We start from the raw sequence: 16147 nt of genomic DNA on the forward strand, positions 1-16147 counted from the left end.
GAATGTATAAATAAAGGCTCACTATGGTCATTTTCATGACTGAAATGACTCAATGAGCATGGTTGTGGGGAACTGGACCTTTCCCACACTGCTGTTTGCAATATAAAATGGCAAACACTTTAGTAAACAACTTTGAAGACTTTAAAAAAAAATAATTAAACATACATTTAACATATGACACAGATAGTCTACTTCTAAGTGCTTGCCTATGGGGAAAAATCCACATCATACAAAGACTTGTGCACAAGTTTCCACTGAAGGTTTATTTGCAATAGAAAATGTTTATCTACAGGACAATGGAAAAGCATTGTAGCACATTTATAGAGTTTAACACACTCTGCAATAAAGAAGGGAATCATTCTAGCTATGCACATTTTACACTTTCAAAATTGTTTCAAAGTTATTGAATGCACAGCTATGTTTTTATTATTTTTCTTTTTCATTTAGAATTTGGGAAGTTTCTGTGAACTTATCTTCAAGCTCACCGATTCCTCTCTTAAGCTGCGTGGAGTTCAAATGAGCACATTAAAAGAAATTTTATCCTTTATTGAACGTTTAATACTTTGTTGAATATTTGATAGTTTATTGAGGTGTGATTCATATATAAAGAGTTCTACATGTCTAATATATACACTTTGATGAGTTTGGATGTAAGTATACACCTGTGTAACTATCACTAAAATCAATTCCATGAATATGTACATTATTGCCAAAGGCTTCAATTGCCATTTAGTTAGCTAATTAATTAGTTTTTTATAAAATCTACCTTTAGGACCAGGGGTGTAGCTTAGTGATAGAACAGTTGTCCTGGATTCAATTCTCAGCACACACACACACACACACACACACACACACACACACACACACACACAATTAGTGGGGTGTGGTGGCACAAGCCTGCAATCCCAGCTATTTGGGAGGGTTCAAGGCCAGCCTGGGCAGCTTAATGAGACCCTGTTTGAAAATAAAATACAAAAAGGGGTGGGAATGTAGCTCAGTGTTAGAGTACCCTTGAGTTTAATCCTTGATACAGGGTGGAAAAAAATCCTATCTTCTTAAACACTTTAACTGTAACAACTCTCCATAACCTCATGAATAACTTGAATTTTGCAAACTTTGACCACTGTCCTTTTCTTCTCTCCCCACAGCAACCATTTTACTTCTTTTACTGAGTTAGACTATTTTTTTTTTTTAAGATTCCACTTGTGAGATTATGCAGCATTTGTCTCCCTGTTTTTTGCTTATTTCACTTATCATAAGGTTCCCCAGGATCATTCACATTTAAGTCTGAATGACATTCTATGTATGTGTATACCACATTTTCTTCATATACTGACCACTGATGGACATTGAGGAGGCTTCCCTGTCTTGGCTGCAATGAGCAGTGCTGCAGTAAACGTGGGAGTGCCAGTATCTCTTTGAGGTCCTGATTTTAATTCTTTTGGATATATACTCACAAGTGGGACTGGTAGTTCTGATGATCATTCTATTTTTAACTTTTTATATGTATTCAATGCATGCACTTTAATTTTTTGAGAAAATGTATACTGTTTTCCATACTAGCTGCATTTATTTTATATTCCCACCAACAGTAGACAAGGATATCTTTTCTCCACGTTCTTGTCAATTGCTATTGTTTTTCTTTTACATAAAAGAGGTATGAAGTGATATTTTGTTATGGTTTTGACTTGTATTTCCCAGTGATTAGAGGTTGCATAAGGTCAACCAGTCTGTATCTTGAGGATATCCAGGAATTCTAGTCATCTATATTCTCATTAGTACATACAAAACACTTATCACTTTGGAGATTCCAAGGGTTTTGGGTGCTCTGTGCCAAGAACTGAAGATGAAGAACAAATATATATTTCTTACTATAAACTACATTATGACAATTATATTGAGCACCTATCTATACCTGTTGGTTATATGTTTGTCTTTATGGGGAAATGTCTATTTGGATCCTTTGCTCATTTTTGAATTGGATTATTTTATTTTATTTGTAATTGAGTTGTAGGAATTCCCTATGTATTTTGGATATTTACCTTTTATCAGATATATGGTTGACAGATACCTTCTGTTATAATTTCTTTTACTATACAGAAGCTTTTTAGTTGGATGTAGTCCCAATTGCCTATTTGTCTCAGTCCAGTTTCTGTTATAAAAAAAAAAATCTGAGATCCCACCTTATAAAGAAAAGAGGTTTCTTTAACTCATAGTTTTGGAGACCAAAAGTCCAAGAGAAGGCAGTCCTATCTGTTTAGCCTTGACTGTGCCACTGCATGGTAAAGAAGGGAAAGAGTCATGTGCAGAAGAGGCTAAGTACATGGGTAGCCTCACTTTATATCAACTTGTGGGGAGCCATTTATGACCGGCAACTAAAACCAGGCTTTGTGAGTTGTCAGACATGGAAATCTGGCTTTCAGGAACTGGCAATCATTGAGAGATTGTTCTAGATCAGCTGAAGTATGTAATGGCTCACCCACTAGAAATTTGCTGGTCCTACTGGAATGACCTGCTAAACCAGATGGCTTCCTTAACTCGACCCCATCCTGATCCTCACAGAAGTTCCTCTTGGTCCCCCTTTACCTTTACGACTATAAATAAAGGGAAGGTGGGCTCCTTCATCTTTATTAGAACCAGATCTTAGCATGGATCAATCTGTTACGTCCCTTTTGATTTAAAAAATATAATTGTATTCTGTGCTTATTCTATTAAATAAGTTTCTCAGTGATTAATCTGCAGCTGGCTCATTCCTCCAACAAAAACCCTTTCCCTCACCCATGATGGACATGGAAGAAACCCTGCAACAACCTGTTTTTTGAGAACTGGGACCCCTTGAAAACTACATCAATCCATCTGAAAGAATTACCTAATTACTTTCCACCAGGCCCCACTTTTTAAAGATTCTATCACCACATTGAAGGCTAAGCTTCACATGAACCTCTGGGAGATACACCCAAACCACAGCTCCATTTTCACTTCTGTTGCCAGTATTTTTGGCAACAGAAAAATTTTAAAAGTTCTTTTCCAGGAACTTATTGCCAAAACAAATTTCAAGGCACTTTTACCTAGGTTTTATTTTAAAAGTTTATAGTTCTGAGTATTAATTTGAGATCTTTAATCCACTATGAGTCAATTTTTATGTGTGATGTGAGTATGATTTCATTCTTCTGCACGTGGACATGCAGTTTTTTCCAACACTATGTATTGAAGAGACTATCCTCACCCCATTATGTATTCTTGGCACCCTTATTGAAGGTCATTTGATCATATATTAAAGGGGTTAGTGTCTGGGCTCTCTGTTTTATTTCATTTATCTATAAGTCCATTTTATGTAATACCATAATGTCTCGATTATTATAGGTTTGTAATCCATCTCATTCAAACTGTAACATTCTAGCCCTAGCTCCCAAAAGCTCATGTCCATCTCACAATGCAAAATACATTCAGTCCATCTCAAAGAGTCTATATAATCTTAACAATTCCAGCACTTCCCAGAAGTCCAAGTCTAAAATTTCCTCTGAAATTAAAGGCAAACTCTTGGATGTGGATCTTTATAAAAACCAAAAGCAAGTTTCATACATGCAATATACAATGGCACAGAATATTTTTATTCCGAAAGGGAGGAATAGGGGCATAGAAAGAAGGGATGGAACCAAAGTAAAACCAAAACCCAGCAGGGAATACATTAGGTCCTGTAGCTCCACATACAGTATCTGGGGCATATGGCAGCGAGATGTGATCTCCAAGGGCATTTTCAGGCTTTCCTTGGTGGTTAAAGCCCATGTGGCCTCTCTTTTAGTCTGGATTTTTCTGCAGTCTGCACCTTTCCTCAGCAGAATTTCCACGGTACTGGCATTTCTTAATCCCTGGGGTTTCTGTTCCAACTTTGGCTTCCTTCTCAGTTGCACTCATCACCCTCTTGGGGGCTGCTCTTCAGAATTTCAACCCTCCTACACTTTGCCTGGACTCCCAGTCTTTTCTTTAAAATCTCAGTGGAATCTTCCATGATCCCCAAATCCAGCATTCTCCATTCCAGAAGAACCAGTACCACATAGAAAATGCCAAGTACAGCCACCCTTTAACCAGCAGATGGGCTTCCTTGGACCATGACTGAAGTAGCCTCTGAATGCCTGAATGGCTGAGCACAGAGAATGAATCCTAGGGAAACAACTTTTCAGATACCCTTGTGTGAGCTGGCATACCCAGGTTTTCTTCTCAAATGAGTTTTCTCTTTTACTTCCTTGAATGTGCAATGGATGTGGTCTTGCTGATTCTTGAGATGTCATCAAAGCATCTTTCCTAGAGTCTCTGTGCAAAGTATTTAGCTTTCCTTTAGTGGAGCTAATCTCTTTAGCAACCACATCTTCCTTGATCCCTGTTTTATACATGCTTTTCTGGCCAAACTGCAAGTTTAAATAATTTTTATTCTCTGCTTTCTTCCCCTGATCACCACATTAGCTTGGCTAAAAGCTACAAGCAGTACCCATGCTACTTCCTGAATGCTGTGGTGTCTTGAAATTTACTTTTCCAGATTAATTAGTTCAACACTTTTAAAATTAACCTCACACCAAGTATCAGGACACAGGCAAAATGTAGACACATTCTTCATCAGGATGTAACACTACTGGTCTCTAGTCCAATTCTCAAATAAGTCCTCTTTTTCGTCTGAAACCTGAGCACAGCCTGTACTACATGCTAGTCTGAGCTTCAACCAGAATTGCCCATTTAGCTTTGCTTACAGCATTCTAAGACTTCTGGAGCCTGCACTTACAAACTTTTCCAAATTCCTCCTGCAAACCAGTTCCAAAGGCTTCTGAACCACATGTTCAGGTTAGTTACAGCAACACTTCTCAGTACCAATTTCTGTGTTAGTCAGCTTTTCATCCCTGTGACCAACATATCTGGCAGGTACACCTTAGAGAAGGAAAAGTTTATTTTGGATTGTGGTTTTGGAGGTTCTGGTTCATGGTCCATTGACTCACTTGCTTTGGGCTCAAGGCTAGGAAGAGAAGGAAAAGGAGACGCTGAAGAAGAAAGAAGGAAGAAGGAACATAGGAAGAAGGAGGAGGAGGAGGAGGAGGAGGAGGAGGAGAGGGGGAGGAAAGAGGGAAAGAGAAACTCTTCAGGGAAAAGATATAATCAACAAAGGCCACTCCCCAGTGACCTACTTACTCTAGCAATTCCCTCGTCTGCCTGTAGTTACCACCACCTAGCAATCCATTCAAATTATTAATCTACTAAATGATCAGTGCTCTGATTAAGTTACATCTCTTAAATGTAATCATTTCACCTCTGAAAATTCCTATGTTGTATATTACATGAGCTTATTGGGAGGACATCTTATAGCTAAACTATAACAATAGGGTTTGCATTCAATCTATAGCTTGCTTTGGAAAGTATGAACTTTTAACAATGTTTAGTCTCCAAACCATATACATAAAATATTTTAAAAATTATTTGTATCAGCTTTAATTTCCTTTTCTTTTTTTTTAAGTAGGAAAACAATTTTATTATTATAGTCTTAAGAAAATAATTGATCATATGATGGAAAAAAAATCTGTAAAATATAAAATCTATAAATTTTGGCTAGAAAGAAAGAAATAGAAGCATATTGTTTTACATTCTATACCAAAGTGGCATGTCATTTGCATATAAACTGGGATAAGTTGAAGATGTTTATTTTAAACCTGTTAAATTCACCTTTCTCAATGGGGAAAGATAACAGGAGGCTTTTGTTTTTTAAACAAAATTATAGAGAACAATTTAGGAGTATTTTTCAGAATTTAAGTGGCATACATATTTTGATTCAAATCTTGATGCTTCAGAAATCTATCATATGGAGATATGAACATCTTTTTAATAAAGCAATTCCTCTGTATACATTTGATCTAGAGAAGAAATTACACAAGAACCTAGACAGGTGGGGAAGATTCCCATTCTAAGTGATTTGTTTAAAATACAAAAGCCTCCTGTTATCTTTCCCCATTGAGAAAGGTGAATTTAACAGGTTTAAAATAAACATCTTCAACTTATTCCAGTCTATATGCAAATGACATGCCACTTTGGTATAGAATTTAAAACAATATATTTCTATTTCTTTCTTTCTAGCCAAATATTATAGATAGCCATTAATTCTTTTTTAAATGTTTGGTGTAATTCGCCACTGAAGCCATTAGGTTTTGGATTTTTCTCTGATAGGGAACTTTTTATTACTGATCCAGCCTCCTTACTTATTATTTGTCTGCTCAATTTTTCTATTTCTTCATGTTTCCTTGTTAATAGTTTGTATGTTTCTAGAAATTTATGAATTTCTTCTAGGATATCCAATTTGTTGAGGCATAATTTTCATAGTAGTCTCCTATGATGCTTTCTATTTCTACAGTACCATTTGTATATTCTTGTTCATTTATAACTTCATACACTTTCCATCTTTTCTTAGTAAGTCCAGATAAAATTTTGTGAATTTTTTATCTCTTAAAAAACCACAACTCTTTTTTTTTCACATTTTCTTTTTTTTTTTTAATTGTCAACAAATGGGATACATGTTGTTTCTCTATTTGTACATGGAGTCAAGGCATACCATTTGTGTAATCATAAATTTACATAAGGTAATGTTGTTTGATTCATTCTATTATTTTTTCCCTTCCCCCCCACCCCTCCCACCCCTCTTTTCCCTCTTTACAGTCCTTCCTTCCTCCATTGTTACCACCCTCCTTAAAAAAAATGTGTAACTATCATAATTTACTAATATCACTATTCCTGGTGTATTGTTTGGAGCATCACAGATATTAAATATTTTTAATAAATGAAAGAGTACCATTGTTAGTCATATTTAACAAAATTGTTATTTTGATAAAAAAATTTCAGTAGATTTGGTATGTAAAATTTTGTGATTTATATGTTCATTTTGTAAATTGTATAAATCTTTTGTCTTGTGAAAATTTTTTTGCTTTTGATTTCTCCTTCTCCTACTCTTTTGTCCAGTCATCCATATTTTAAAAATGTTTTTCTTGTCTTTTATATATTCTTGCTTATTTCTGTATTTTCAATTTTCCTTTGCCATTTAATTTTAGGTGTGCCTTATCTAGCATGCAATAGCTATTTATATTTCTTTATTATATTGATAATTTAACAAGAGAGTTTAACCCATTAATATTTATTATAATATCTGAAAAAAAAAAACAAAAAAAAACCCCACAACTCTTAGTTTAATTGATCTTTTCTATTACTTTTCTAGTCTCTGTTTCATTTATTTATCCTCTGATCTTGATCATCCTTCGCTCTGCTAGCTGGAGCTTGGAGTCTTAGATGCTAGTCTGAGACCAAGGTTTCTTGGGGACAGGTATGGTGCTAGGGCTCACAGCAATGTGTGGTGCTAATGTCACTCTTCTATCCCATGAAGATGGTACCTATTTGTCTCCTGGCTGTGTAGTCTAGGTTTAGGGGAGGAGCGATGTGTGAAGTGTAAAATTGTTCTTACCACACTCTTCTTAGTTCTTTGGTCCACCTAGGTATTGTCACCTGGATTCCTTAGCTATTATAAATATATATTTATATGTGAATAATTGTTCAAATTGATGTTTCTGTAATAGGATGAGTAAACGTTATTTAAACTCTTATTCTGCCATGTTGATGACATTGTTTTCATATAATTTGTTAAACTGCCTATGAGTCTGCATGTATCAAAAGATAAAAGTTTAAGACAAATTATATAAAGTTAAGAATTTTCCAGAAATAGCAAAGGAATTCATCACCATCAGACTTTCAGTGCCAGAAGTATTATAAGAAACCTCTTAAGACTCTGAAAAATAATGTTAGAGTCAAACCTTTGTCTACATGAAGAAATAAAGAAAGCTAGAAATGGTAACAAGATGGGTAAATACAAATCCACTTTCACTTTATTTATTTGGTATTCAGGACTTGGTATCTGGGGTGCTCTACCATGGAGCTAAATCCTCAGTTCTTTTTATTTTTTATTTTGGGATAGGGTCTTGCTCTGTTGCTTAGGGCCTTGCTAAGTTGCTGAGGCTGGCCTCAAACTTGTAATTGTCCTGGCTCTCCTGAGTTGCTGAGATTACAGGAGATTACCATGTCACCGTGCCCAGCTTTAGTCTCTTTTTGAAAATAATTACTCAGATCAAGAAATATAACAATGTATTGTGCAATTGTTAACAATTGTGGAAATAGAACTACATACAGTGTGTGACAACAATCAAACTACTGATTTTTATCAGACGATTAGGGAAAGAAATAATGCCTATTCTAGATAATTGATCAGCTTAGAATACTTACATCTCAATAGAGGTCAGTATTATTCTGATACAGAAAGTAGACAAAAAGTTTGCAATAAATGACACCTGTAAGCCAATATCCATCAAGAATGCATACACAAAACAGTGAACAAACATTTAGCATGTCAGATTCACCACTACATCAAAGGATAACATACACTGAATGACTGGGATTTATTTAAGAAATGCAGATTGGTTTAGCATTGAAAATCAAATAGTGTAGCTCACCATATTAGCGGGTTTAAAAAATTCATGATCATTTCAGTAGATGAAGAAAAAGTATTGGACAATATTCAGCATCCACTCATGATAAAAGTATCAAAAACATAAGAATAGAAAGAAATGGATAAATGGCATCTAGGAAAATCCTACTGCTAACATCACACTTAATTATGAAAATTTAAATTCTTTCCCCTAAGATCAAGAATGAGGTAGAGGTGGTCAATATTGGGGTGGCAGATGTTGTTATCACTGGGAAAAATGAATTGTCTCAATATTTTATAATTTGATAAATTTTTGAGCATGTGGATAATGGAGGATGTTCTAAATTCAACAATTCAGAGTGGAATCCTTATCTCAGAGACAATCATCCTTGGCTGAAAAGTGGTGAAACTCATTCTACAACATTTGATTCCAAAGTTTATATAGTTCTACAACATTTCTGGGCAAATGTTTCTGCATCAATGACTAACAGTAAGAATGCTTAGTCATCTCATAGAAAATCCTTCCCTGAAAACTGTCCTATTTAAATAATGCTTTTAATTCCTGTCCATTTGAAATCTATCTAGCATAGACATGAATATATGTTCATAACATTAGTTCTGGTACTGTTTACTTGTGTGGAGGTTGGGAAAATGATAAACTTATGTTGTTATCTTCCTTTTGTCAAATATGGTTTTCATTTTAATTAATTATTTAGTCCCCTTTCCCTTCAATTTTCAATTGAATTTGTAATTGTATAGTTAAACCAAGTCTCTTAAATGTCCCAATCAAACACAAAGAAATATCTGAAAGGAGAAAAAAATATTTCCTTTTCTCCTACAAATATTCTTACTTGGAAACTGATAGAAAGAGTGGATTTGTACTTTGTTTTATTTCTAGATTCTGAATACTAAATTGAACAAATATAACATTTTACTGGGTATCTTTATTTGGAACATGTAACAGCTATAAGGAGTCTTAGCTCTTAAGGTTCTTACAATCTAGTTATAAATATTTAATAATTAAATAAGGCAGAATATCACTTAGTGCCATTATTAAGGCTTATACCAACCAAAATAATGGGACTATCATGCTACCAGAGAGGTAGATATGAAAGGCAGAGGAGCAGAATTCAAGACAATGAAGGATTACTGGACAGACATATATCAAGGTGGCTAAGACTGAACTTGAGAAGAGATTAATGTAAGATGGATTTGCATATTCACATCTTTTCCCTTCGTCTACCTTTTCATTTCTAGGAGGCAGCCATTTGGCAAGATTGAGGAATGGGGTAGAACAGGACCACAGTTTGCTTTAGCATCATCTCCTATTCTATATTTAACTCTCTACTATGTCGCACCTGTGCTTGAAGGCTACTCTGACAGGATTGATGAGTTTACCCGAGTTATGAGTTATGTCTGTTCTTCCTTCAGATAGTCCCATAACTAGAAGAGGGGAGACAAGTTCTGCATTCTAGGTGAATACTGCATCTGAACTGCAATTTCTTTTTTTCTTTCAAAAATGTGGGTTCAGACACCACATTTACAGAGCGCTAGGGCACTATTCAAAGGTCATAGAATTCTTATTTCAAAGAGAATCAGCTTTCATTAATAGCCTAAAATGATCTTGAAAACTTTCATATGATTGGGCAAACAACGGGTACAGGATTTATCTCTAAGATACTATCTTATAACTGAAATGTGTGGTCTTTGAAGTCATACAGCTTTGAGTTGAAATTCTGGCTTCAACTAGGATTATTTGCATGATAATTGTACATCTTTACCATTGTGGGTCTTGATGACTCCAAATGGAAAATGTAAATATAAGCAAAAATATAGATAAGGCAACTAACACAGTGCCTTGAACTGTGTATGTCAAGGATGATAATAGTTTCTATTCCTGTTCCAACAGTTCTGTATTTCCCCCTTAAAGCACCAGCCATTGGAGATGGATGCCTGTCACTCAAGACACTGTCATCACTCAATGTAACAATGATTTTTTTCTTATGTCTAGGATTTTATAATAGCTTATTCTAGTTGTTCTACAGAATGATCTCTTTTTACCATATTTCCCCCGTCTTCTTTCATTTTCTCCATGATTTAGCATTTAAAAAGCAGCTTTTCAGGATGAGGGCACTTATACAGATGAAAAGGAAATGCATTTAAAAAAAAAGAGGCACAATGCCTGGTGAATAATAAGTTCTGCAGCTTGGCAGTCAAGGCTCCTTTTATCCCAGAGTAATTGAAGGATATTCACTCATTCTAAGAACGCAACTTCTCCTACTTATATGGCAAATTGCTTTAATTAAAACTTTGCATTAAATTTGTCACCTGCAAGACTATATTATTTTACCAATCAGTATGATCTTAGTTATCTTACTATGAGGGGTGGGAGAAATAAGATAATGGCACTTTCTAAATGACCTTGGGCAAGTCATTTTTCTCCTTGCAGTTGTATTTTATCATTCTAAAAAATGTGGGCTCTTAAGCTGCATGATATTTTTATTTTCAGGATTCCTTTATGTGTATTCTACATTCTTTCATGTGTATTCACGTACCTTTGAATCATGCAGCTTACAGTTTGGGATAGTCTAAACATCAACTACTCCAGTTCTTTCATTTAATGGATGACGAGTTTGTGACAGAGACATGGAGACAGGCTACTTGACCAAAGCAGGGAAAACGCGGCTGACAGAAACTCGGTTATTCTGACTTCGGTTCGAATGAGCTTCTTTGTTCATTTTGAGACCTGAATAACTGTTTTCCTGGCCAGGAAGTCTGGGGCGAGACAGCTCAGCTTAGTGGGGTGGGCTGCCTGCTGGAGACTCCCGGCAACCAAGGCACAAGAGTCTCCGCAGAGCCCGCTTCACCTCTTTGTTCCGTAGAGTGTAAATGAAAGGGTTGAGCATGGGAGTGACGATTGTGTAGAAGACAGCAGGCGCCCCAGCTCCCACCCCGCTGGAGCTAGGCTGCAGGTAGATGCAGACAGGCGGCGTGTAGTACAGGAGCACCACTGTGAGGTGGGCGGTGCAGGTGGAGAAGGCCCGCTGCCGGCCCTCGGCGGTGCGCATGCGCAGCACAGCCGCCACGATGAAGACGTAGGATAGGACGATGAGGATCAGGCAGCCTGCAGCCACTATGCCAATGTTGGCAAGCATGACAAGCTCATTAATGGTGGTGTCTGCACAGGCCAGCTTCAGCACAGGGGGAATGTCACAGAAGAAATAGGCTATGTGGTGAGGCCCACAGTATGGCAGGTGGAAGGTAAGAGAGGTATGGATTGCGGAGTGCATGGCACCTGTGGCCCAAGTGATCCCAGACAGCCCTGCGCACATCCGCCTGTTCATGGCCACTGGGTAGTGCAGGGGTTGACAGATGGCCAGGTAACGGTCATAGGCCATGACTGTGTACAGGAAACACTCAGTGCTGGCCAGGAAATGGAAGCAGTAAAGCTGTACAGTGCAGCCCTCAAAGGAGATAAGCTTTCCATCCAGAGTCAGCAGGCCAGCCATGACCTTGGGCACCGTCACTGTAGACAAACATGCATCCAGAAAGGAGAGGTGGCCCAGGAAGTGATACATAGGGGAACTGAGCTGAGGATCAGAGCCAACTGTTATGAGAATGAGGAGATTGCCCATCATGGTGATGCTGTAGATGAGGAGGAAGAGGAGCAAGAAGAGGCTAGGATGTTCAGCTGTGTATATCAGACCCTCCAGGAAGAAGTGGCTCACCACAGTCTGGTTGGGGTACTCTGTCTTCGCCGCCATCTTCTCACATACAGAATGGGTACTTAACCTCTGCAGCAAAACTGAGTTAACAGGGTAAATAGTTGTTTACTTTTCCCCTAATATCATTATCCATTGGGCCATAACATGGTGGTTTGTTCCATAAGTGAGAAAGATAGAATCTGGTTCAGGTTTTGCCTTATTCTTCTGTTTTCTTATTGCCCATTCTTTCGAATAAATATTTCAAAGCATAATTTGAACTCCTTGTGAAGCACATAAAGGACTGTGAAGATTATTCTCAGAAAAGTACTCCCTAAAGTATGGCTATATAAAAAAGGAGTATAAGTCCTGCTTTCATTGAGTATATATTTTATTGCACATATTCTAGAATATGCCTCTGACCTCCTAATTTACTCTGTCATGCTTTTGAAGTGCACAGGCAGATTCTTATCACTGTTTGTCATCTGGGAGTTTCATCTCATCCTTGGGAGAACTTTGGTTAGATGTTGAGTGCTATTGCATCAGCTGGGAATATAGCATCCCCACCCAATCCTCACACAGAGGGAGTTCTTTGGAATTTCAGTTGCCCACAACTCTCAAGTGTATGACAATGAAACCCTGGAGTGTAGACTGAATAATTACAGAGCAATTTGTTCAGTACATTTCATACTCTTCTTGTAAAGTTTTGTCTGTAATCTTGGGAATTGTTTTCCTATTCCTTTCTTGTTGTTCCTTTCCATTGGACCAGAAATTTAAGATATCTCTTTGATTCGTTTCATTCTTTACCTCCTAAGCCTAATTAGACATTGTAGTATGTGAAATTTTTCTTTAAACTCCTCCCTCCAGTGTCTTTAGTTCTCATGAATTTTACATCACTCCCAAGGACGAATTTTACCCATATTCGTTTGTCTATTTTTTTATTTGGTGCTGGGGATTGAACCCAGGGGTGCTCTAACATTGAGCTACATCCCTAGCCCTTTTTATCTTTTTATTTTTTATTCTGAGACAGGGACTTGCTAAGTTGTCCATGTTGGCCTTGAACTTGCCATCCTCCTCCTTCGGCCTTTCAAGTGTCTGAGATTACAAGTGTGTGTCACCATGCCTGGCTGCCTTTGTTTATTTTATACCTAGATTTTCACGATGGCATTTTATGTGCAATCTTTTACTTAATCCCCAATATATTAAATGGTTTTGTAGTCTACTTCTTAGTCAGTTTTCTGAAAACAACATGCTTAATATAGCTTTCATGTTTATTGATCTGCACTGCCTATAACAGAGTGCATCTTTTTGTGATATTTGAAAATACTTATAAGCTCATTCCATTGACATAAAATATCTCTTGTAGTCCTCTAAAGAAATTTCTCCTACCCAAGAATGCTGTTTGCTCTTTCATCTTCTCCTCTATGTGCCATAATCTCTCCCTGATTCCCTCACAACAGTCCATTTACAAACATAAATGGAATACTTTTAATATCTGCTTCCCCAAATGTTCTCCCTAGGGTTCATTTTGAAACTTAATTCCTAGGGGATCCTTTTACAAATATTTTTCCTCATGTTGATTTATTAATTCCTGAAGCCTAATGGCAATCTTTATAATTATTAATAAATACCTAATCATGTTCTGCCTTGGACTGTTGTAGAGGTCTATGTGCATGTGTCCTGTCTCCCCAGGAAGAACACAGGGAAAGAAACTTGCATTTTCTCTACTTTCTCATTAGCACTTTTGAAATAGAACAGTAGAAGTAGAAGGAGCCAGGTTTATTTGAGTTTCTATGAATTTAAGCTTAAGTCCGTGGTTAACAGTTAATTAGCTGAGAGATAAAAGTAATAATGATTGATTTCTCTGTTCCTACTTTCCTTAAATTTAAAATGTGGATATTATCATTGGTTCTCCGTTAGTGTAGCAATTACTTTCTTTAGGATAGAGTGGGGCACATAGCATAGAATCTGTCACTTCTTCATATCCAGTCATTTATTATATGCAGTGATAATTGCTCTGATGTGTCTGACAAAAATGTTGTGCTCTCTGCTTGGACACGCTCAGTAAATGACTAATTTATCCTTCATAACACAGTATATACCATATTGCCAATATATTACAATGTTGTTTATATCTGCTGTATGTATTTATCTCTGATATTTTATTCAGATAAGTTTACATGTGCACATTTTATAACCACAGGAGCGGGTATGATAAAAAATGATAAAGACTAACAAATGTTGTTGGATGTGGAGAAACTGAAATCACCATGCACTGCTAATAGAAATGAAAAATGGGTAACCTGCTTAGAAAACAGTTTGGCAGTTTCCTAAAAAGTTAAAAATGAATTTACCATGTGACTTAGCATTTCCACTCCTAGGAATCTATACAGGAGAAAAGAAAAGTTAGGTCCATACAAACACTTAGATTAGTGTATATAGTAGAATTATTCACAATAGCCAAAGCCTAAAGGCAAGCATGTTTTTATATTATTTGCATATAGAAATAGTTCTAGTTCTTTTTTACCCACTTTTATTCCCTGAACTTATTTCTCTTATCTAATTGCATTAATTAATGCTTCTATAACAGATTTTAACAGAGGGAAATGCCTGCAGTGTCTTCCACTTAAATAAAATAGAAGCTATTTTAATACATATTCAGATGTCATATTAAATTTAATATATTAAATATTTTCATGTCTTATTTTCTTTTGAATAATTTTTGTCATGAATGGGTGTTGAATTTTGCTAAAGACTTTTTGAGTATCTATGAAGATAACTAGGATTTTTCTCTTTAATCTACTTGTATAACATATAATATTAATACATTAAGTGATATTACTCCAATTTTGTATGCCTATAACACATTTTACTTGGTCATGGTATATTATTTTCTTAATGTGATTTTAGATTGTGCCTGCAAATATTTTATTTAGTAAAGTTGAACTGACGTTTATGATACTGCTTTGTGATTTTATTTGTACTGTGTTTATTTGGTTTAGTCTCCTTTTTATCATTTTGTTCTTTGCTGCCAGATTTATTAATATTTATGGTATCCACTAATGTGTATTTGTACTGTGCAACAATAAGCTCATTCTATTTTTGCCTTCTCTTTCACTCTTCTTTCTCTCTCTCTTTTTTTATACCTGGAATTATTGAACCCAGAGGCATTTAACCAGTGAGCTACATATCCAGTCTTTTTAAGTTTTTTACTTTGAGGCAGGATCTTGCTAAGTTGTTTAGGTCCTTGCTAAGTTGCTGAGGCTGGCTTTGAACTTGCAATCTTCCTGCCTCAGCCTCTGGAGTCGCTAGGATTACAGGTGTATGACACCATGCCTGGCTCTTTTCTCTCTTTTTTTTTACTTGAGTTATTTCCACTTCATCAGAACATATGATATTTGTACATTAGTCTTGAATTTTCTTCCTATAATGGTGTCAGTTGGGTGGACACTTTTGTAAATTAAACTACTCACTATCTGTCTTTATGCTGAAGTTCTCCTCATCATCTTTTGATTGACTGAAGTTCATTCTTTAGCAGATTCCTCCAGAGGACTGAAAAATGAAGAATTCTGTAAGTTTTTATGTGTTGAGCATTGCTATCACATGGTCTTCTTCTTTAAAGAACTCATTAGCTGAATATAAAATTATCCAATTACATTTTCTTTCACTAAATTTTGTGAAACATGTTCCATGAATGGTTTGCTTTGTGTGTTGGTCACTTTGAATGCTGCACTGCATGCCTGTTGCCAACTTTAATTCTTTTGCCAGAGGTCTGATGAATTTATATTTATATTTAAAACAAAAGTTTTACTGGCATCTATCTTAGAATTGCTTTGTAAAATGTTTTAGAGATTGTATTTTTAAAAGCCCATCCATGGATAAAGAAACGGTGGTATATATATACAATGGAATATTACTCAGCCATAAAGAATGATAAAATTATGGCATT

The 16147-nt window shown here is 36.1% G+C and overlaps 2 protein-coding genes across 6 annotated transcripts in view; one reads left to right on the forward strand and one right to left on the reverse strand.

Moving 5' to 3' along the window:
* The window catches only part of LOC306640364 (olfactory receptor 8B3-like), a gene marked incomplete at both ends in the record, with an annotated part of 204322 nt that overhangs the window by 43187 nt on the left and 144988 nt on the right, over nt 1–16147 (forward strand). The gene's annotated exons all lie outside the window — the stretch shown is intronic.
* On the reverse strand, nt 11293–12261 carry OR10S1 (olfactory receptor family 10 subfamily S member 1; the record flags this gene model as incomplete). Its single annotated transcript, XM_079101792.1, has 1 exon — nt 11293–12261. The coding sequence occupies one exon, from the start codon at nt 12259–12261 to the stop codon at nt 11293–11295; it is 969 nt and encodes a 322-aa protein (XP_078957918.1).

This window comes from Sciurus vulgaris (genome assembly GCF_902686455.1).
Source record: "Sciurus vulgaris genome assembly, chromosome: 11".
Taxonomy (NCBI): Eukaryota; Metazoa; Chordata; class Mammalia; order Rodentia; family Sciuridae; genus Sciurus; species Sciurus vulgaris.